We start from the raw sequence: 20474 nt of genomic DNA on the forward strand, positions 1-20474 counted from the left end.
TGCTTTTTCTGTCTCTCTTGTAAATTTCCTAAAAGTTGGACCGTGGTCTACAAAGATGGCCACCACCCACTGATTCTAGCACAATTTTATTTAGTTTTTAAATTTCCAATATTATGAAGACATTAAACAGTGTATTTCCTTATCCTTAAGAGGTATTGCCCAAGAACAAATGTTGATCATTTAGTGAAGTTGTAAACTAGATATAAGCAGTCAATGTGGAAGAGTAGCCTATGTACCATGAAGGAAGACATGTAAAAGAGGAAATCAACCAGAAGAGCAGTATTAGCCGCATGCACTTGGTTCTGATCCGTTCACTTTCAGATTTAGACGCTATCTCTCTGTCGGCCTCCAGTTATGAGAAATGAGGAATTCTCTCTCCCACTCCTCCATCCTCACGTTCAGCCACACTTCACTCCCCACTACAAGTTCCCAAACAAATCAGCTCACAGTGTTTGCTGATATTGCTACTGCAGACATGTAGGTTAGTGTAGACAGCCTCAACTGGATCACACAGTTCCCTGTCACTCCATTTTCTCTCATAGAAGCTTTGTTTTGTTTTCTCAAAGTCAGCTACTTCATTCGCTTGTTTGCCCGGGGTTCCTGGGTCTTTACAACCGTCAGTGATTCAGTCCCAGCTGCTTCTCTTGTCTGCCTGTATCCTCCCAAAGCCGCCCAGCCTGAGACTGGACAGCCAACCCCCACATTACCGAACTCCATCTTCCTGTGGTTTCCTTCTGTTTCCCCAGGCTTCCCTTGCCAGTTTGCTGGTCCTGAACCCTGTTTCTTGAATCCTGCACTTTCTTCTTTTGTTGATTTATGTTCTCATTTTAGGAGAGCTGCATCCTCGGCCATCTTCCTGAGAATCCTGCATAGTGGATAAGGTTGCCAGGCCATTGCATGTGTTTGGAGAAGATCTTACACAGTGTTCCTAAGGGCAGTAAATCACAGCCCACAAGCCAGATCTGGCCCACAGACTGTTTTGCTTTCATTTTGTGAATTAAGATGGTTTTTATATTTTCTTTCTATTAAATTTTTTTTTTCAAAATAAAGAGTATCAAGAAAGATTGTATATAGCCTAAAAGGCCTTGGTTGTTTATCATCTATTCTTAACAGAAAAAAAAAGTCTGCCAGCCCCAGGTTTAATTGGTTGGTAATTGGCCAAACACAGAACTGTGCATTGGAAGTCCTTTTCCTCTCACACTTAGGAGGCTCCTCTCCCTGTCTCCTGGTTCCACTGACAAGAAGCACACTGCTCCCTGCTTCCCAGCCAGGCATGTTTGACCTGTGTTTCCTCCTGGAAACACCTAGGATCTTTAACTTTCAAATTCATGGTCTGGATTCCCATAAGGGGCCGCATGGTGCTGACCTTTTTCTGTTCAAAGCGCTAGTTATCAGCCTGAAATATGTCTTTCTGGTCTAGGAAAAGTGTTTTCCATTTCTTTGGTGATTTCCTCTCTGCTTTTCTGCTCTACCTGGAGTTTCTGTTAACTTCAGCCCACCTCCTGGATGGAAACCTGGTGCTATCTTTTTTCCTAGCATATGATTCTCTTACATTTTTCTTCTAAGTCTTCTACTAAATGACGTCCCTGCCGAGGCCATCTAGCAGATACAAGTTCCAGGAATGCAGGAATCAGCCTGTGGCATCATCACCTGTCTCCCCAGCATCAGCACCACAGCCAGAATTCACAGGGAAGTTGAAGGGCATTGTTGATTGAATGAGTAGTTTTTAATCTCTTAGAGCTGTGTCTTGTTTCTTTAAAAGAAACTCTCACTCCTAGTTCGTGGATAGGATATAGTCCCTGAAGTATTTCTGACAATATCAGAAGTCTTTTTAACATCTATTTAATTTGTGTGTTGTAGGGAGCTAGCTAGGTCCTGAGTGAATGTGTATTACTGACATGAGCACTGCTATGTCAAGACCCCAGTGCCTCAGGCCCCATGGGAGTGGCAAAGCTTTCCCTGGATGAGGCTCATAGGGAAGACAAAGCCTTCCTTAGGTTCATGTGCAGATAGTGATATTGTGTGTAGAAAATGTTCACTGTGGCTCCCCCCCCCCGCCCCACACTCCCCAGATGTTTATAACCTAGAGACTGCTCCTACCAAGATTAACTAAACCTGTCTCCTTGTTGAATAAGTATACCATAAATCCCGCCTCCCCCTTCAGTTGTATATAAAAAGCACGCTGAGGTTCCAGGGTGAAGCTTCTCCATCAGAAAGCTCAGACTGCCCAATGGCAAAGGTGTAGGGATGTGTGCGTGTGCGTATGCGGTATAAGGGTGAGAGGACAACCTGCCAACATCAGCTCTTTTCTTCCGTGATGGAGGTCCTGAGTATAGGATTCAGGTTGTCTGCCTTCATGGCAAGTGCCTTTACTCTTTACTGCACCATCTTGTTTCTCCTGGAAGATTTCTTTTTTCTTTAATTCTCTGTTTCTCTCTGCATTGTCTGTAACTTCCAAAGACCGTTTTCTCCCGATGGCTGTTTTAGTCTCTGTCTTTCATGGTAAGACTCCTTCCCAAATCCATCTTCTCTTATGCTTAACCCGTTATCAGTTGTAATATCAAAATTGCCAGAGGCTGAGTTGTTACAGTTTTGGAGTCTGGAAGCACAAATTGTTGGTCTCCTAATAAAGGCCTCACTCAGGCTCTGACACATGACACATGAGAGGTCACATGACAGAAATGAAAACTGGAGACAGAGAAGAGCTGGTCTCATAACAGCTCTCTTGATAATCACTCATTGCATGAAGCATCAATCCCTTCAAACTGGGAACTAATTAGCTCAGGAGGTCCCTCCCCTTAGTGTGAGCCACACTCGCCAGTGAGACACACACAGCACGCTGTCAACACATGAACCTTTGGGAAGATGTGCTCAACCCATAGCTAAACCATAGCAGCCTTCCAGGCATAGTTGCGGGTCAGGCACATGTGTGAAGCTGGTGTCAAAACTGCACTGATGGGTTTGCAGGTGCAGGGTCTTCAAATATGAGGAAATGCCCTGGGAATCTGGATCCCTTCCCCACAGAGACACCACTACTCTGTATTCTGGAAGACAAACTCAGATACTCTAGTCTAGGTGTTTTTTTCCCCCACTTCAGGAGTCATAGTTCTCTCTGGTCCAACCTAGTCAGAAAGCCCTTGTGTTGCCTGCCAGGGTGGGAGATTTAAGCTAGGCACTGGGATGGCTAAGGTTCCTTAGAAAAACTCTCAACTGGTCCTGCCTTCTCCCTTCATTGAGCCCCAGCCCATAGAGTTGACTACTTCTCCATGTCCCAGTTCACCCTGGGCTTTGGCTGTCCTTATAACTTACTTTCTATTGCATCTGCTGCCCACTGGCTCCAACTGGTCTCTTACCATCCCTCAATGCTCCAGATTGGCTTTGCTTAACTATTGCTTTCTCTTTCACACCCCACCACCATCACCCCTGCCTTGATCTCAACTTTATCTTATTCCCCCCTTTTCCATCTTACTCATTTCCAGAGGGAGGGGAAGGAAAGAAGGAACCCTATCTGCCACGCTAAATTCACAGCCCTGAATTGCTTCAACAGCCCCAAGATGAAGTCGGTAAAACCTAATACTTACGAATACTTACGAATGTTACCCAGGAAGAAATGACAATCCCGTGTCCTTTAGGGACTCTCAGTTTCTTGGGGAAAGATAAGGCAGACTGATGAAATCATACACAGGCTCTAATGGAAGGGAAGGTGAGCAGCAGGAGGGTCACAGGAGAGGTCCTTGAGTGGATTGGAAGAGCAAGGGACAGTTCACATGGCAGGCTGCACTGAGGTTGCAGCCAAGAACAGCACGGAAGGAAAATAGCTCAGACTCGTGGCCCATTTGGAAGGCGTGAAGCAGCCTTAGCTCAAAGTGTTATTTTGATTGACTGTTCTCTCCTGGCTGCTATAAAAGAGCATTGATTTCTCTATGTGTGACCTGCTATCAAATGAGCTAACCCATCAGAAAGGACACCTGACTGTCCAGGACAGCCAGCAGAGTAGCAAGTGTGGCTTTGTCTTCCCGCCCTGCTTTCCTATAAATGGGAGATTAACAGGGAATGTCAAATGTATGTAGATTGCCCCCAGAGAGTCCTCCTAGGCCCCATTTCTTCTTAACAGGAAAATAGAAAAAAAAATGGGACACAGATGTGCAGGGATGTAACATACTTTGCTTTCTTTAATGCTTCACATGTGTTGAAGAAGAAGTTCTAATTTTAAGCCAAGTCTATTACAGGTCAGTTCCAAGAGCAGCTTAAGCATCTTGATTCTGCCCCTAAAAAGATGCACCCGGTCCTCTCTTCCCAAGATCGCAGGTATGAGCTTCTGTCTGCTCTGCCTACACTATTGAAGCTTCCCCAGCATCTCTTGGCTCAAGCTGAGTCCCAGATGCTGAGCCTGGGCTCACCATGGTCCCTGAACTCTGTACCCTCTGACTGCTTGTTCTTAACCTCCTTTGCCACCGTGTTCCGAAGAACCTTGGGAATTTGTGACTCCCCCCGAGGCCCCCTGAAGCCGAGGGAGAGGTGTTTTCTGAAGCACACTGCCTACACATAGTACCCTCCAGTTCTGCTCTGCTGTTCGTTCACACTGGCGTGGGATAGTGTGAGATGCCTTTCTCGCAGAATTCCATCAGGACAGCAAAACAGGAGACTGTCAGCCCTACAGCTTCCAGACTTAGCTGCGTCCCTTAGCTGTACCCATCTGTCCCATCTGTCCTAGTTAGGTTTCTGTCTCTGTGTTATAAACCAAAAACAGCTTGGGAAGGACAGGGTTTACTTGGTTTATCGATTACAGACCATCATCAAGGGAAGCCAAGACTGGAACTCAGAGCAGGAATTCGGAGGCAGGAACTGAAGCAGAGGCCACAGAAGAACACTGCTTACTACTTTGCTCCCCCTGAGTTGCTTTCTTATACATCCCAGGACCATCTCACCCTGGAGTGGTACTACCCTCAATAAGCTGGGCCCCGAACTGATCTTTAATCAAGAAAATGCCCTACAGAGTTGCCTACAGGCCAGTTTGATGGAGGTAGTTGTACAGTTGAGATTTCCTCTTCCCACACATACCTGTGTCTATATCAACATCAAGCCAACCAGCATATCACCCAGCCCCATCACCAACATGGCTCCTGGTTGAAAGGTACCAGAGCATGACCACATTGTGACTCATGTGGTACTCAAGGAACCACAAACCCTTCCTGGTTCTTCTCTGATCCTGTTTCCCAGTGTACTGCAGCTCAGAAAGGGCCTTTCCTCTCTCTTTCTGTGCCCTCCTCTTCCTGCTACTCTCTGGACTCTAGGAAAATCCTGTGCTCAGATACTAGCTTGGGTTGTCCAACAACAAGCCTGGCTCTTTGCAGCAAGAGCGCTCACCTTCGCACATGCTTACAATTGCAAGGAGTTTCAGGAGCCACTTCTGGAGCCAGAAGCTGAATGCTACTCCCTCATTCTCAGCTGCTTCCTTCCATCCTCCAGACCGTGGAACATCAGAGTCCAGGGTGGAGGGATCAAGGCATCCAAGTTGTCCCAGGATAGAAAATACATTTGGGAGCTTTTAGTTTCCAGGAGAAGGCTACACTCTTTGGAGCATCCACTAGCACAATGAGAACATCTTTCAAGCTTTACTTTTAAAGCTAAAATGGTGAGCTATTAAACATCTGTAGCCACCAAAGTAAGCGGCTTACTGTGATATATAGCATGGACCCACTGCTTACAGATGTCAGTCACTCTAGGAGGCCAGATGAGATCTGGCAGCCTGGAAAAATCAGTGCTGGCTTAATCCCCACACCACAGTCTGTCTGTCTGTCTGCCTGTCTGTCTCCCCCTCCCTCCTCTCTCCCCTCCCACTTCTCTCCCCTCCCCCCTCTCTCCCCTCCCCCTCTCTCCCCCTCCATCTCCCTCTCTGTCCCCCCTCTCCCCCCCCTCTCTCTCTGACAGAGGATTGAGAATTTCTATGTTAAATACCTTAATATGGCCTCACAACTCCCCACCCTGACCTGAAAGAGAGCTTTATGGCACTACCAAGTATCTGGTTCCATGCTTAGAGTTAAGTGGACTAAATCAAACTAAATTAGATAGTGTGGAACTTACCACCATCCCCCAAAGCTTATAAAAGCAAGCGCATCCCCTTTGTTCATTCTTCTTGTTCGTGCTCAATCCTTCCCATCTTCCTGAAGAACCCCTTTCCTGTCACTTTGCCCATGGTTGGCTCTCTCTCTCTCTCCTTTACTTTAAGCTGTTTCTCTTAATCTCATCTCCATGTTTTAAAGGGGACTTTCCCATCAATGCCCAGTCACACTGCCTCTGATGTGTTGGGCTGTCCCCTTTTATGGTTTCTTGCTTCATGGTCCAGTCATGCCTCAGCATATCTATCTCAGTTCTGTCTTAGGAGTCCACACAAATAACTGTTAGGGACATTAGCCAGCAAGCATCTAAAAGCCAAGCACAAAAGAAGCAAAGACATATGGATGAGAACAAAAGATGTAAAAATAGCATGTAGAGATGCTAAGATTTTTAATCAAGTGAAGAAACTGAAACACATATTTAAAAATAAAAGAAAACTATGACAGGCAACCTAGCAGATTTGTTGAAGAACCAATTACTATGAAAGTTTAAAAGTTCAATGATGACCCACTAAGACATAATAACCCTGAATATGGGCACACCAAGAACAGAATCATAAAACACATGAAGTGAAAGCAGAGTTGGGAGAAAACTATCAAATTCACAATTGTAAGTGAACACGAACTCCTGGCCTTCAGTGCTACCAGGCAGAATACAAGATGAAAGGCATTCAGCAAGGCTATAGAACTGTTCTCTCTCTAGCTGAGCGCGGTAGAGCTCAACAGCCAGTGTAGGCAAATCCATTTCTCTCAAGCACAATTGGAAAATTCAATGAATCATCTCCTGAACTAAGAAGCATAGCTTAAGAGACCTAAAATGATTGAAATCATATAATCATACATATAATATATGGTCTTTGTTCCTAGTGGGTCAAGCTGATAGTAAAAGAGACAACACAAAAATGTTAAAGGACTAGAAAAGTTTAAATATATGGAACTGTGTGGAAATGAAATCATAGCCAATGTTGGATGCATTTAAAATGCTTCTTTTTTAAAAAGATTTGTTTATTATTATAATATCTAAGTACACTGTAGCTGTCTTCAGATGCACCAGAAGAGAGGGTCAGATCTCATTACAGATGGTTGTGAGCCACCATGTGGTTGCTGGGATTTGAACTCAGGACCTTAGGAAGAGCAGTCGGCACTCTTAACCACTGAGCCATCTCTCAAGCTTCAAGAAGGGGAAATATAGCACTAAACACTTATATTTGAGTGGGAAGAAAAGGCTCAAAGAGTAAAAGGTACCCACATAAGTGAGGAAAACATGAAAGTTTACCTATATTCTTGTGGCATGCTTGCCAATAAAGCACACCCCAGTTGTGTTATAGTTTGAATCTGAAACAGTCCCCACAGGCTTGTGATTTGGATGTTGGCTGCCCAGCTTGGTAACACTATTTGGGGAGGTTGTGGAAACTTTTGGAAATAGAGGAAGTGGGAAACCGAAGGTCCTTGAAGCTTCCTTGTCTGCCATGATGTGACAGCTTACCCGCATGTGCCTGTCACCATTAACTAGGATATTCTACCATGAATTCCCAGATATATTGCACTAAAACCCCTGAAACCTTAAACCAAAGTGAATCCTTTTTCCTTTAAGTTGAAAGTGTAAGGTTTGGTCACAATGAGTAGCCATGAAACAAGCAATACAAAATATTGGTACCAGGAGTAGGGTTGTTTTCATAAACCTGATTGTGTGATTCTTGGGCCCTTTGGGACTTGGCTTAGGGAACAAATTAGCCATGAATACTTTAAGCAGCACTTTGTGAGTGATTCTTGTGGTGGTCAAAACACTAAATGCCCATAGAAAAGTGTATAATAATGACTATGATTTTAAGATTTCAAATGTCAAAGCTTTAAGTGATTTTGTTATTGAATTAGTAAGTGCCTTAAGAACATGTATTTTATAGACAAAATTTTAGGAACATTATGAAAAATAATCAATAAAATTTTACTGAATTGTCAGCCAAAGCATCCTTGTTTACTTGAACTTTGATTCATGCTTCATCATGAGGCCCGGGAAAAGATATTTTAAAGAAATATTACAGTGTAATAATTAGATAATATTCAGGCCATCTAAAAATCAGAAATTATTTTATTATAACAACATTTTTGTTTGCTATGACAAAAATGTGAGTGAAGATGAAATAAATTAAAATATTTGTGTATATTCATTGAAATCCTTAGTCATAAGATGAGCTGAATTTAATGGGCACTGTGTGCAAGTTGTTTAGGATAAAAATTTCAGAAAATTTGTTTTTACAATACTTTTTGAAACAATTTTGAGATTATAATATAATAGGTTCAGGGATAATTATAAAGAAGGGGCAGAAAGATTGTAAAAGTCCGAATAGGAGTTTGCTCTGAAACCATGTCTCCTAGAAGTGTGAAAAGCTATAAACCACACTTTTTCATTTTTAAAAAGACAGCTTTGTGAACAGAAGAGTTGTCTTGAAGCCCTGATTATTTTGCTTTAGGAGGAACTTTAATCTAGCAACATGACTGCTGTTGTGGCTGTATTACAACCAAAGATATGATCCAGCCGGAATGCTGATTTGCCCTGGGTTACTCTGGCTGGAATACAGACACGCCCTTAGTATGCACCTTTAATCCCTAATAATGAAGGGACCCATTGCTTTTGAAATATTAAGGACTCCCATCAAGAAATTTACTCCAGCACCTATAAAAATGTCTACTATGTGGGAGTCCTAGAGCAGGAGCAAGGCTGTCTTTGATTACATTGCCTGCCTTTGGATCCCTTTCCCCTAACTGGGCTGTCTTGTCTAACCTCAGTAGAAGATGCACCTAATTTTACTGCAGCTTGATATGCCAGGGCTGGTTGATATCCAGGAGAGGCTTCCCTTTTCTGAGGAGAGGGAGAGGAGGGGTAAATGGGAATGGAGAGGAGACGTGAGAGGGAGAGACTAGGAGGAAGGGAGACGTGAAAGGGGGGGGAATAGGAGGAAAAGAAGGAGAGGTGCAATCAGGATATACAGTAAATAACGTAATTAAAAATGAAAGATTTTTAAACTTTAAAAAAGAAATTTCAGATGTAGACAAGAACTTGGTGGGGGTAGAGATGGATCATACCAGAGTTTATTCTTACAACATTTCAGCAAAGACAGGCTAGATTTTACTCATGTCCCAAAAATTTGAGTGAGGCCACATTCAAAAGTAATGGACTAATTAAGTTGGTAAAGAGCGTTTGAAGTTAGGATAATATTCAGCTTACTGCTGAATGATTTTATCTAGGTTTATAGTGAAAATGAGGAGTAAAAAAGCAGAGCAGAATGCTGTGGAGGTAATGAAAGTTAGCCAGAAAAAGAACTTGTCTGAAGTTCAAGAAAAAGGGACATAATTAAAGAGACTCTAACCATTAAAAAGTAGCCAGATACTTCAGTAGGAAGGCTGCCTTGAAGGCATTTCAGGATTTATCATGACCTAATGAATCGCAGGCTCCAGGGTGTAAAGCTACAAGCTCATTGAAAAGACCTGATTTTTATGTAACTGTCTGTGTGCCTGCTCACACAGAGCCTCTAAGCAAGCGTCTCCCTGGGCTGAGCCACCCAGGCTCTCACAGACTACTGCAGCCATGGTCCACAAAGGCCAGGGGGCCTGATCCTGCTTAAACAGGCAACAGAACTGGATGTGATCTCCATGACGACATGCAGAATGCAAGTTACAGGTTCATATACAGGCTTCCACCAAGATTCTGTGGAAAGCCTGTGAATCTAGTCAGGGCAGAGGGTGAGATTCCACAAAGGAGGCTCCTAACAGGCTAACTTATGAAACTGAGCAAGTGAAGCCTAAGGTTCCAGGCATGTGGTATATCTGTGAACTTGGGACTCATAGCATGCTACCATATACCCCTACTATCAGACATGAATCTATAGTTTTTATCTGTTCCCACTGATAGGTTTCAGTATTGCTTTGGTCCCAGAGTTTCTTTACAAATCCATTCTTCCATTTTGGAACGGGGATATTTACTTTGTCCCATTGCATATTAGAAGAATGTGATTTCATTTTTATTTCTACAGTGGTTCATAGCTAAGAGTTTGCCTTGAGTCTCAGTAGAGACTCTGGACTTAGGCTTTTGCTGATAGATGAAATGCATTTTTCATTATAAGATTATCATAAGCCTTGAGGTAACAGTAGTAGATAAGTTGGTGGTTTGACTCTAAAATGCTCCATAGAGACTCATAGTTTGAATATTCACTCCTTGGTTTTGGTGGAGTTATTTTGAGAAGACTGTGAACTTTGGGAGGCAGAGGCCAACTGGAGGAGGTGGGTCACTGGGCAGGGGAGGCAGGGTGCTCTCTCTGCAGTTCTATCTCTGCTTGTTTCCTGTCTTGCTCTGTGTTAGGTCTACTGTGATGTGAGGAGTACCCACCACATGCTTTCACAGGCATGAATTGAGCTTTTCTGCCATTCCTTCCTCATCGTGATAGTCTGAAACGCTCAGAAATGATGAACGGCAAATACACTGAAGTGTCCTATGTCAATCAATTTGATTACAGAGTTGGAAAAGTAGCCAGCAGAAGCTGCAAGATAAAGATCACCACACAAACACAAATATATACATACAGTATATATACTAGTAACAAATGTGGGAAACAAACCTAAAAACACCATACCGTTTAAAGTTGATTGAAGAAATAAACTATTTAGATGAAGTCTAACTAAATATGTATCACTTATGTCTGGAATTATAATAAGCCAATGAAGAAATCACAGGAGAAACAAATGGAATTACCATTTTAGTAGACTAGAAAACATTAAGGTTCAGTATATGATTTTGAATCAGGCTAATGATAGATTGAGCAGATAGGAATATACATGAAGCAAAATTATCCACAAAAGAACACAGAGAGATTTTAATAAATCCCAGAGAGAGTAAGATATGGGGGCTCCCTACTTCCAGTAAGAAAGGTGAAAGAAACACAAATAAAGAGGCACAGATAATTTCCATAGAAATAATAACTAAGAATTTTCCACATCTGATGAAAAATACTAATGCACATATTAAAGACATTCCAAGGCAATGCAAATAAAAGAAATTCATATAGATAAAGGCAATATACAAAGCAACAAGAATACAGATTGCTTCCCCTGGAATGACAGACTTGTACAGTACTTCTCAACAGCAACAATACAGGGCAGGAGAACAATAACTTGATAGTATTGAAGAAAGCTAACATTTCACCCTATTTGTTTTATACCCAGTGAAAATATCTTTCAAGGTTGTAATTTAGAATGAAGTCACCAATTTAAGGAAATCTCAATAGGCATATTCTGTCTGATGGGTGGTGTGGTGGTTTGAATATGCTTGGCCCACAAGGAGTGGTACTATTAGGAGGTGTGGCCTTGTTGGAGGAAGTGTGTCACTATGAGGGTGGGCTTTGAGATCCTCCTCGTAGCTGCCTGTGAGACAGTCTTCTCCTATTTACCTTCTGAACAAGATGTAGAACTCTAAGCTCCTCCAGCACCATGCCTGACTGGATGCTGCCATGCTTCCTGCCATTATGATAATGGACTGAACTTCTGAACTGTAAGCCAGCTCCAATTAAATGTTGTTCCATATAAGAGTTGCCTTGGTCATGGTGTCTGTTCACAGCAATAAAGTTCTAACTAAGACAGAGTCTTCTAAGACAGATAGATTGGTGTGCAAGAAGAAAGTACAAAGACAATAGGAACTGTGGACATAGGTTTAAAAGACCATTGACTACATGAAAGAAGACAGTAATGTCTAACAGGAAGGAGACATGTGTGTATTAAAAAGCAGCCACAACAATAACATGTAAGTTAGGAGGGTGCCAAATGGAGCAGCAGAGCCCTGAAGCCACGTTAGAAGCAAGGTGGTAATGAGCTTTGTTTCCTTTGGCTGTAAAACTGTGTGAATAGTGTCTGCTCTAAGAGACAGAGAAAAAGAGATAATAAAAATCTAAACAGTCAAGAGAAGAATAAAAGAAGCATAGACTGTGTGCAAGAAAAATAAAACACAAAATAACATGATGCCTTTTAAGTACAAATACATCATAATAAGTAAGTGAATTTAATGCTCCAGTTTAAAGTAAAAAATGGCCAAGCTTGCCTGAAAATGTCATAATGGGCTATATACAAAGGCTTGCCTTTAACAAAAAGTATAGATATGTTGAAAATTAAAAGGTGGAAAAATCGCCAAGCGTGGCGATACATACCTTTAATCCCTGCACTAGGGAGGCTGAGGCAGAGGCAGAGGTGGAGGCTGATGGATTTCTGTGAGTTTGAAACCAGCCTTGTCAAATGGAGAGTTCCAGGATAGCCAGGGCTACATAGAGAGACCCTGTGTTCAAAAAAAGAAAAATGTAGAAAAATGCATATGCTACCATTTATGTTATCAGACAGATTAAATTCTAACACAACCTTACTAGCAAGAAAAAGCCTCATATAGACACACATTATAAATGTTTATCCACCCAGTCACGTATATTAAAATGCATCAAGTTGGGGGGATACTCAGGGTGGGGCTCCATCCTTTCAGAGGAGAAGGGGAGGGAGGTGGAGGGAAGGACTGATGAGGGAGCAGATGGGCGGGGCAGCGATCAGGATGTTAAGTGAGTGAATAAATAATGGGGAAAATAAAATAAAATACATCAGGTGAAAGTTTAAAAAGGGGAAAGAAAAGGAAAAATAGAAAAATCCATAGTATTAGTGGGACGTTTTCTAGCTTTTTGTGATTAATACCATAGACTGACACAAATTCACTAATAGCAGATTTAAACAAAGCCATCACCTGCCTTGGCTGAAGGGACCAGCACCGAGCATCCACAGAACGAACAGACACACTTCATAAGTGGATAGGCAGCATTGCTCGAGCCTGCTCATGGACCAGTGCAGAAGGCACGCAAGGAAGACCGCATATTCCAAGACACTGGGTCCACTCACACTGTGTCCTCTGACTACAGTGGAACTGCGCTAGAAATGAATGCCGAGAATACAGTGTCCCCGAAATCATGATATGTGTGGAAATTAAAAATATTCCTGAATAGCTAATCAAGCAGACATCACAATGGAGGTTAGAAAAATGCTTTGAACTGAGAGATCACGAAAGCGCAGATGTCAAAAATGTGTCGGGAACAAGGAAAGATGTGGAATTTTAAAGCCTGAATTGTGTATTTTAGGAAACAAGACAAACTTCAAGTTAATTAGCTGGGTAGATACCATGAGAAGTTTAGCAAATGAACAGCAAGAGAGTAAACAGGTCGAGTCCATAAAAAGAAGAAAAGAAGTTGCTGAGACAGAAAACAAACATTTAGCAGAGGAAAAAAATCAATACACCATGAGTTGACTCTTTGGAAAGACTAACAAAATAGCAAGCCTTACAGTCCTATTCGAGGAAAAGGACGGGAGCCCAGCGTGAGGAAATTAAAGGGCCCGAGCTGCAGAACTTTATGTCGGAAATTGATAACTTTAAATGTAACGGGGAAATTTCTGGGAAAAAAAATGTGAGTTGTCAAAAATCATAATGAAGAAATGAAAAATCTGAATCATCTTCTAGCCACTAAGAAGATTAAATCAATAGTACAAATTTTTCATGCAAATTACACTCCTGCCTCCTAAGATTTGGCTGTGGAGGTACAGCCTAAGGGCAGAGTGCTCTAAGTGAACAGGATCCCCAGAGTAGAGAGAGAAAGGAGAGAGGAGGAAGCAGAGAGGGAGAAGAGGAGGAGAGGATGAAGAGAAAGAGCAAGGGCTTCACCGGTGAAGTCAATCCTTCATGCTGGCCTTTTAGAATACATAAGAGGAGGGCATAGTCTTGACAGAGAAACCCAATCAGAAGAACTGTAGACCTGTCTCCATTCAAAAAATAACTACCAACCAGAACCCATCAATGCACAGGAAGATAAGTCAAGGCCAGCATAGTGGCACATACCTTAATCCCAGCACGCAGAAGGCAGAGGCAGGTGGATATCTGTGAGTTCCAGGCCAGTCGGATCTACATAGCAAGTGTTAGGTCAGCCCAGTATACATAGCAAGTTCTAGGCTGGTCAAAGCTACAGAGTAAGACCCTATTACAAGGAAATATATAAGTAAACAAATACTGAAGTACACAAGTAAATTGCACTTTCTTTGGGACTGAAGAGATAGCTGAATGGTTCGTTCTCTCTCTCTCTCTCTCTCTCTCTCTCTCTCTCTCTCTCTCTCTCTCTCACACACACACACACACACACACACACACACACACACACACCATTATTAAATAATAATAATTAAAAACAAGTAAATAATCTTAAAATAATAATAAGATACTTTGCCTTGCCTGAGATTGCTTCAGGAGTGCTGTGTTAGTTTACAATTATAAAATTAATCAGTGTTCTTCCCCAATAGTAACTGACCAGAGAAGAAAAGCTACACAACAGCTTTGGAAGAGTTCCCAGTACACTCACTGTGCTGGCTCATTTTATGTCAGCTTGACACAAAAGCTAAAGCAATCTGAGACTTTAAGAAAGTCTCAATTAAGAAAATGTCTCCATAAGACCAGGCCGTAGGCAAGCCTCTAGGGTGTTTTTCTTGATTGGTGATTGATGGGGCCCATCCTATTGTGGGTGTTTCCATCTCTGGGCTGGTTGTCCTGGGTGATAGAAGAAAGCAGGCCAAGTCAGCCATAGGGAGCAAGCCAGTAAGCAGCACCCCTCCATGGCCTCATCTTCATCAACTCCTACCTCCTGGTTCTTGCCCTGCCCGAGTTCCTGCCCTGACTTCCCTCAGTGACGGACTGTCACCTGGAAGTATAAGCTGAAATAAACCTTTTCCTCCTCAGGTTGCTTTGGTCATGGTGTTTCGTCACAGCAATAGAAACCGTGAGACATGAAAACTCTTAAGCCAGAAGTCACAGGGAATGTCTCGTCAAGAAGCATTCTTGGGGTGTGCAGGCTCTGTCAGTTGCTCTTAGTTCAAAGTTAAACCTTGAACCAGTTCATCTCTCATCAGATAAATCCCAAGCTCCATAAACAATATCCACTAAGCAGCTCAGCCTACTCCCTTCCCATCAGCCTCCCTCTATCAGGTCCCCCCTTTCGTTGACTACATATCACTCCAGCGTCACAGTGTGCCTACACAGTCAGGGCCCATCCCATCATCACCAACCCAGCTTTGTTCCAAACTCCCCCTGTCCTAGTTTTCTCTCCATTGCTGTTATAAATACCATGACCAAAAGCAACTTGAAGGAAAGGTTTTATTTTTCTTAGGGGTTGTATATAGTTCATCACTGAGGGAAGCCAAGGCAGGAACCTAGAGGCAGGAACTAGAACAGAGACCATGGAAGAACACTGCTTCCTGGCTTGTTCTCACTCAGTCTGCTTTCTTATACTGAGAGGTACTACCCACCCAGGAGTAGCTCCACCCACAGTGGGCTAAGTCTTCCCATATCACATACTTAAGAAAATGACAATCACTCAGTCTGCTCTGATGGTGTCGATTCCACAGTTGAGGCTCCCTCTTCCCAGATGACTCTGGTTTGTGTCAAGTTGACAAAAACCTAGCCAGTACACCCTCCCATTGTTTTCTCCCCCAGAATTCTCTTTCTGGGAGACAGCTACCACGAATACAGTGCTGACAGAAAGGCACCTCATGATGTTCATCAAACACATCCTAATGCTGGTTGTCCTGTGATCTGCTGTCTGAGCTCCACCCTCAAAGCTCCCTCTCAAGAAAGCTTCCACTCTGAGGCATAGAGGACACTGGAGGGGAGAAACAGGGTCACTGAGGTAGCACCCTGGTCCTTTCTTGCAAGCTTTTGACCCACCAGGAGGGCCCTGCAGGGTCTGCACACACTCAGGATGGAGGCATAAACCCTGAGCAGCTGCCTGCACTATGCTGCCAGGTGACAAGTGTCTATCCCTGTTCTCCATAGGAAGGTACCAGGTGATTGAGGGCATCATCTCACCCGTCAATGACAGCTATGGGAAGAAAGACCTGGTGGCTTCCCATCACCGAGTGGCCATGGCCCGGCTGGCCCTGCAGACATCTGACTGGATTCGGGTGGACCCCTGGGAGAGTGAGCAGGCGCAGTGGATGGAAACGGTGAAGGTGCTGAGGTAACAGAGTCGTGTGTTCACCTGCAGCATGAAAGAATGGGACAGTGTTGAGGTGGCCCCAGCCAAGACCAAAGAAATGCCTCTGCTGACAGGGAAGGAGACTGGCAGAATCTTTTCAGATGGATCCCTGGGCAAAACTAAGGGAGAACCTTCTGCTATTTGGGAGAGTCTTGTGTCCGAGGACTACAGCACCAGGCCCTTTGTCACCCATTTAGCAGCTCTGTGACTTTGAACAGGTGACTTAACCTCTCTGAGACCTCTTTGTCACTTGCAAAATGAGCACAATATAATCAAATGAAGATTTTAAAGATATATATATCTTTCCTGGTAGAAAACTAACAAGCCACCTTCTGTAACTGGGGCCTTAAATTTCCTGACATTGGCAAGTTTGAAAACTGAACCTATATAATATGCTATCTTTTCAGCTTGTTTGCTAGATATAGACGTTAATGTAAAAGGAGAGGGGTTATTTTAAGAGCAGAAATCATTACTCTAGGTTATCTTTTGTCTTTTGAATTCTTAATAGCATTGAGCATAGTCCACACAGCTGTTTGAAAGCCCTGGTCCAGCCCTGTACATTACGACAGCTGTCCTGGCTGTCAGAGGAGAGTAAGGCTGCTCTGCTTTGTCACTGGTGCCAGGGTGCTCTGCGGGAAGGCACTGTAGCGCTGTGACCTATGCAGTCATACAGGTTCTGCACCTTCTGTTACAGAAGGGACCACAGTGAACATTTAGCCATTCCAGAGCCTGCTGCCTAACTGATAGGAATGTTTAGTAGCTGTGTAGATACACGCTCTCTTCTTTTTAACCACTCATTGGCATAAGCCAGCTCTCCCATTCTGAAGAGCGTCTTTTAAAACAAGCCTTTTCCACCACGTGCTCCTTTAGGCTAATCGGGAGGAGCAGAAACAAGGCAGCAGATTATCCAGCAAACCATTTAGCTTTAATAAGTACTCAGGAACTCTCAGGCTTTTTCCCCATCCCTATGAGAGCCACTGTTGCCAGGAACGTGTTTTGAAGCCAGATTTAGCTGAAAGACTTTATGTAAGACGTGAGTCAGCCCCCCAGAGCCTCAGCTCCTCACCCAGTAAAGTAAGAAGACCAGCACCTTCCTAGCAGGACAGGGTGTAGTTTTGATAAGATGGTGCAGACAAACTAGCTGGTGGATAGTGGATGCTAATGTCACCTGCCCTCCCCACATCTGTAATGCTGGCTGTGGTCTGTCCTCAAAACCAGAATGCCATTTGTGGACATGTAGGTGATGGTATAGTAATTTCATGGTACTTCTGTTGTAAAATGCAGATGTGAGCAGAGATACTAGGAAACACACTCTCCCTCCTTTCCCCTGTGCCCTTTAGTCAAATGCTTCTGGACAATGGACACACAGCAGGCTTCCTAGGTTCACAGCCCAGGTCCCTCCTCAAAGGCCGTGATCACATTGGTTTGAGTGAGGAGGGGAGAGATCCATTATTTCTGCTGCTCCTGGTGACTCTAATATGCATCTAGGCTTGAGCCCCACAGCTTCAGACACTGAATGAGAGAATCGGGATTTAACGTCACTTAAAGAGCAGTTGACACTGGTCACAAGCTTGGCTGCCAAAATCACTTAGAAGACTTTCTTTAAGGCTCTCTCCAAGCCCAGGGCCTTCAGATGTGCTGGCGTAGACCCTAACCACAGGCATCTATTTAAAGGTCCCAGAAGATTTGTGTGGTGCTGGTGTGGTTGAAACTTACCGACAGAGTCAATAGTTTCTTCTAATGGATAGCTGATTAAGCCACCCCCACCCCCAGAGGTTGAAAATCAGGCTAAAACTGTAAGTCAAGTGGTTTTAGAATCATGGTGGAATTGTCCCCTGCAGCACCTGCATTTAATGTCGTCTTAATGGTGGTCACAGTGGATCCTACAACAAATATGACAAAGGTCACCATGATGCCAGTTCCCCGAGGGACTCATGGGAGACTGTTCATCCCGATGTGCGGTTTACTTTTCTGCTGATGCCGTAATGTCTAGGCCACCTTTGACGGGAGAGTCTGAGGTAACTGAGTCTGCCACTTCTTCCTTACAGTGGGAAGTAACCCAAAGAAGCGATTTGACAAGAGTGTGTGGTTGTTCACACTTTGAAAGCTTTCAGCCCAGATCTAGCAGAGCTATTTCTGGCCCATTGTGAGGCAGGACATCAAAACATAAGGGTGTGGTAGAGCCAACTTACACATTTCATGGTGGCCAGGAAGCAGAGAGACAGAGAGGAGCCCAGAATAAGGCCCAGGCCCCCAAAGACTTATTATTCCCAATGACCTATTTTCCCCAACTAGGCCTTGACTTTCAAACTTTCAGTCACCTCCTGAAAAAAAAAAGCTATCAAATTCAAATCTACCAGGAGTCATCACTGCTTAGTGAGAGCCCATCTTTCAGTGACTGGATCTACAGCTAAGGCCTGAGCCTTCAACATATGGACCTAGAGGTTACTCTTAGTCACCAACCATAACAATAACTTAGCTTTTTTTCATGTTGTGGGGAAGGCCTTAGTCAAAATGCTACTTCATGTGGTTTGTCCTTCATCCACATCGCCTCATGGACCCACCACAAACTCAGCCTCGTGGCCTCATTTGACAAATGCCGTAGAAGCCTTGGGCTCACAGAGATGTTCAATTGATCACAGTCACACAGCAAATAAGCAAGAGGCAGAGCTCTGGCTCTGAAGTCATAACAGAGCCATCCTCTGAGGCGATGCTGGTTGGGAATGAGAGGTGGCTGGCTCTCCCTTGCCATAGTTACCCTTGGCTGGAGCTTCCCTGGGCGAGCTTCTGAAGCCACAGAAAACCATGCTCTCAGGGTCAGTTCAGAGGCCTAGGCCTGGGCACAACCGAATACCACTCAGGCAGGCAGCAAAGAGCCAGCCAGGACCACTACCCACAGGGAAAATGTGCTGAGTGCTGAAAGTAAGCCAGCTCTCGCCAACACACACAGCTGTTATAACGCTCTGTCGAGGCTCAGGAAGGTGGAAGATAAATGGACTCACAGGAGAGTGCTAAGGTTACCTGTGTTTGGTGAGAAAGAAAAAAAGTGCAGGAGTCTCAGTTTGAAGACAGATTGCTTAAAAGTAAGCATGTCAAATTTGCATGAGTCTGATCACACCTAACCTGCTCTGTGACTCCACTTGAATTAAGTCCCTTCATCTACTACCCATTATAGGGGATGGGGGGTATGCGGCAGTGTCCCCATTTGCACTCAAGGAGCATACATACTGGATGAGCCTTGAAAACACTCATCAGGGTGACAGCCAGCAGTACGGAGGCTGGGATCCAACCCAAGCTTTCTCTCCCCAAGCCCCGGCTCTTAGTTACCACCTCATAGCATCTTAAAACACACGTTTACGATAAGAGTGTGTGCTGGAGCTCGCTAGAGGCCAGGGCTTACTGTAGATAGCTTGTACCTTCACCAAATCCTGAAATCAGGCATTACCACTTATGCTTTCCAAAGGAAAATGCATGTTTAAGTTTACATCTGTCTGTTTTTGAGAGCTCATGCCTCTGGCACCCACTCAACGCTAACATCTGTATTCTCAATAGAGAATTATTGCGACTCGTGGACAGGGTGACATCAGGCGTAAATCCGTACTTCCACCCAGCTTGTATAGAATGTGGTAAAGTGAGCTGAATGGAACTCTGTGGTGTATGCTTCCTGTCCTAGCTCCTAGAACACTACCTGGCACATAGTAGGTCCTTGATATTCATGGAATGGTCTAAGACATGTAGAAGCGAACCTTAAATCCTGAGGCACTGGGGTAGTGATGGTGAGGGGTCTAGGATACAACACATTCAAACCTATGTGTTTACACCACAGGCACCATCACAGGGAACTGCTCAGATCCTCAGCCCAGATGGATGGCCCAGACGCCAGCAAGACACCATCAGCCTCTGCAGGTGGGTGCCAACCCCCTGCCCCATCTACAAGGGGGGGATTCAGATGAAGAGTGAGGAACCAATGGGGTTTGTCTAGCCTTCTCAACATGGGTAAAGAACGTGAGCCCTCCCTGGTAGTATAAATATGCCCAAGGTCAAAAGGTCAAATGAGGCAACCTGCCTTTCCCATGCTCAACCTAAGCCTTTTAATTGTGCCTACTTGAGATTTACTGCCCAAAGGAGTTTAGCCATCCTCTGACTTGTGCTTGTGACATGGATTACAAGTGAGGGCCACGAAGGGACAAGCTGGTGACTGACGCTGAAGTTCTTTGAATTTAAAAGGATCACGTTCTGATGAGCGACCAGCCCCTGCTAGCAGCTACTC

The 20474-nt window shown here is 43.9% G+C and overlaps 1 protein-coding gene across 10 annotated transcripts in view; it reads left to right on the forward strand.

Annotated features, from left to right (window-relative positions):
• The window catches only part of Nmnat3 (nicotinamide nucleotide adenylyltransferase 3), a 112456-nt gene that overhangs the window by 84621 nt on the left and 7361 nt on the right, over nt 1-20474 (forward strand). For 9 of the 10 annotated variants that reach the window (XM_029481511.2, XM_021171975.3, XM_021171974.3 and 6 more), the window contains 2 exons: nt 16003-16186; nt 20031-20110. In XM_029481511.2, coding sequence (XP_029337371.1) covers nt 16003-16186; nt 20031-20110 — 264 coding nt within the window. The remainder of the gene's footprint in view (nt 1-16002; nt 16187-20030; nt 20111-20474) is intronic. The other variant, XM_085827933.1, reaches the window with a different exon arrangement.

Source organism: Mus caroli, unplaced genomic scaffold, assembly GCF_978045245.1.
Source record: "Mus caroli unplaced genomic scaffold, Mus_caroli_1 scaffold_11, whole genome shotgun sequence".
Classification (NCBI taxonomy): domain Eukaryota; kingdom Metazoa; phylum Chordata; class Mammalia; order Rodentia; family Muridae; genus Mus; species Mus caroli.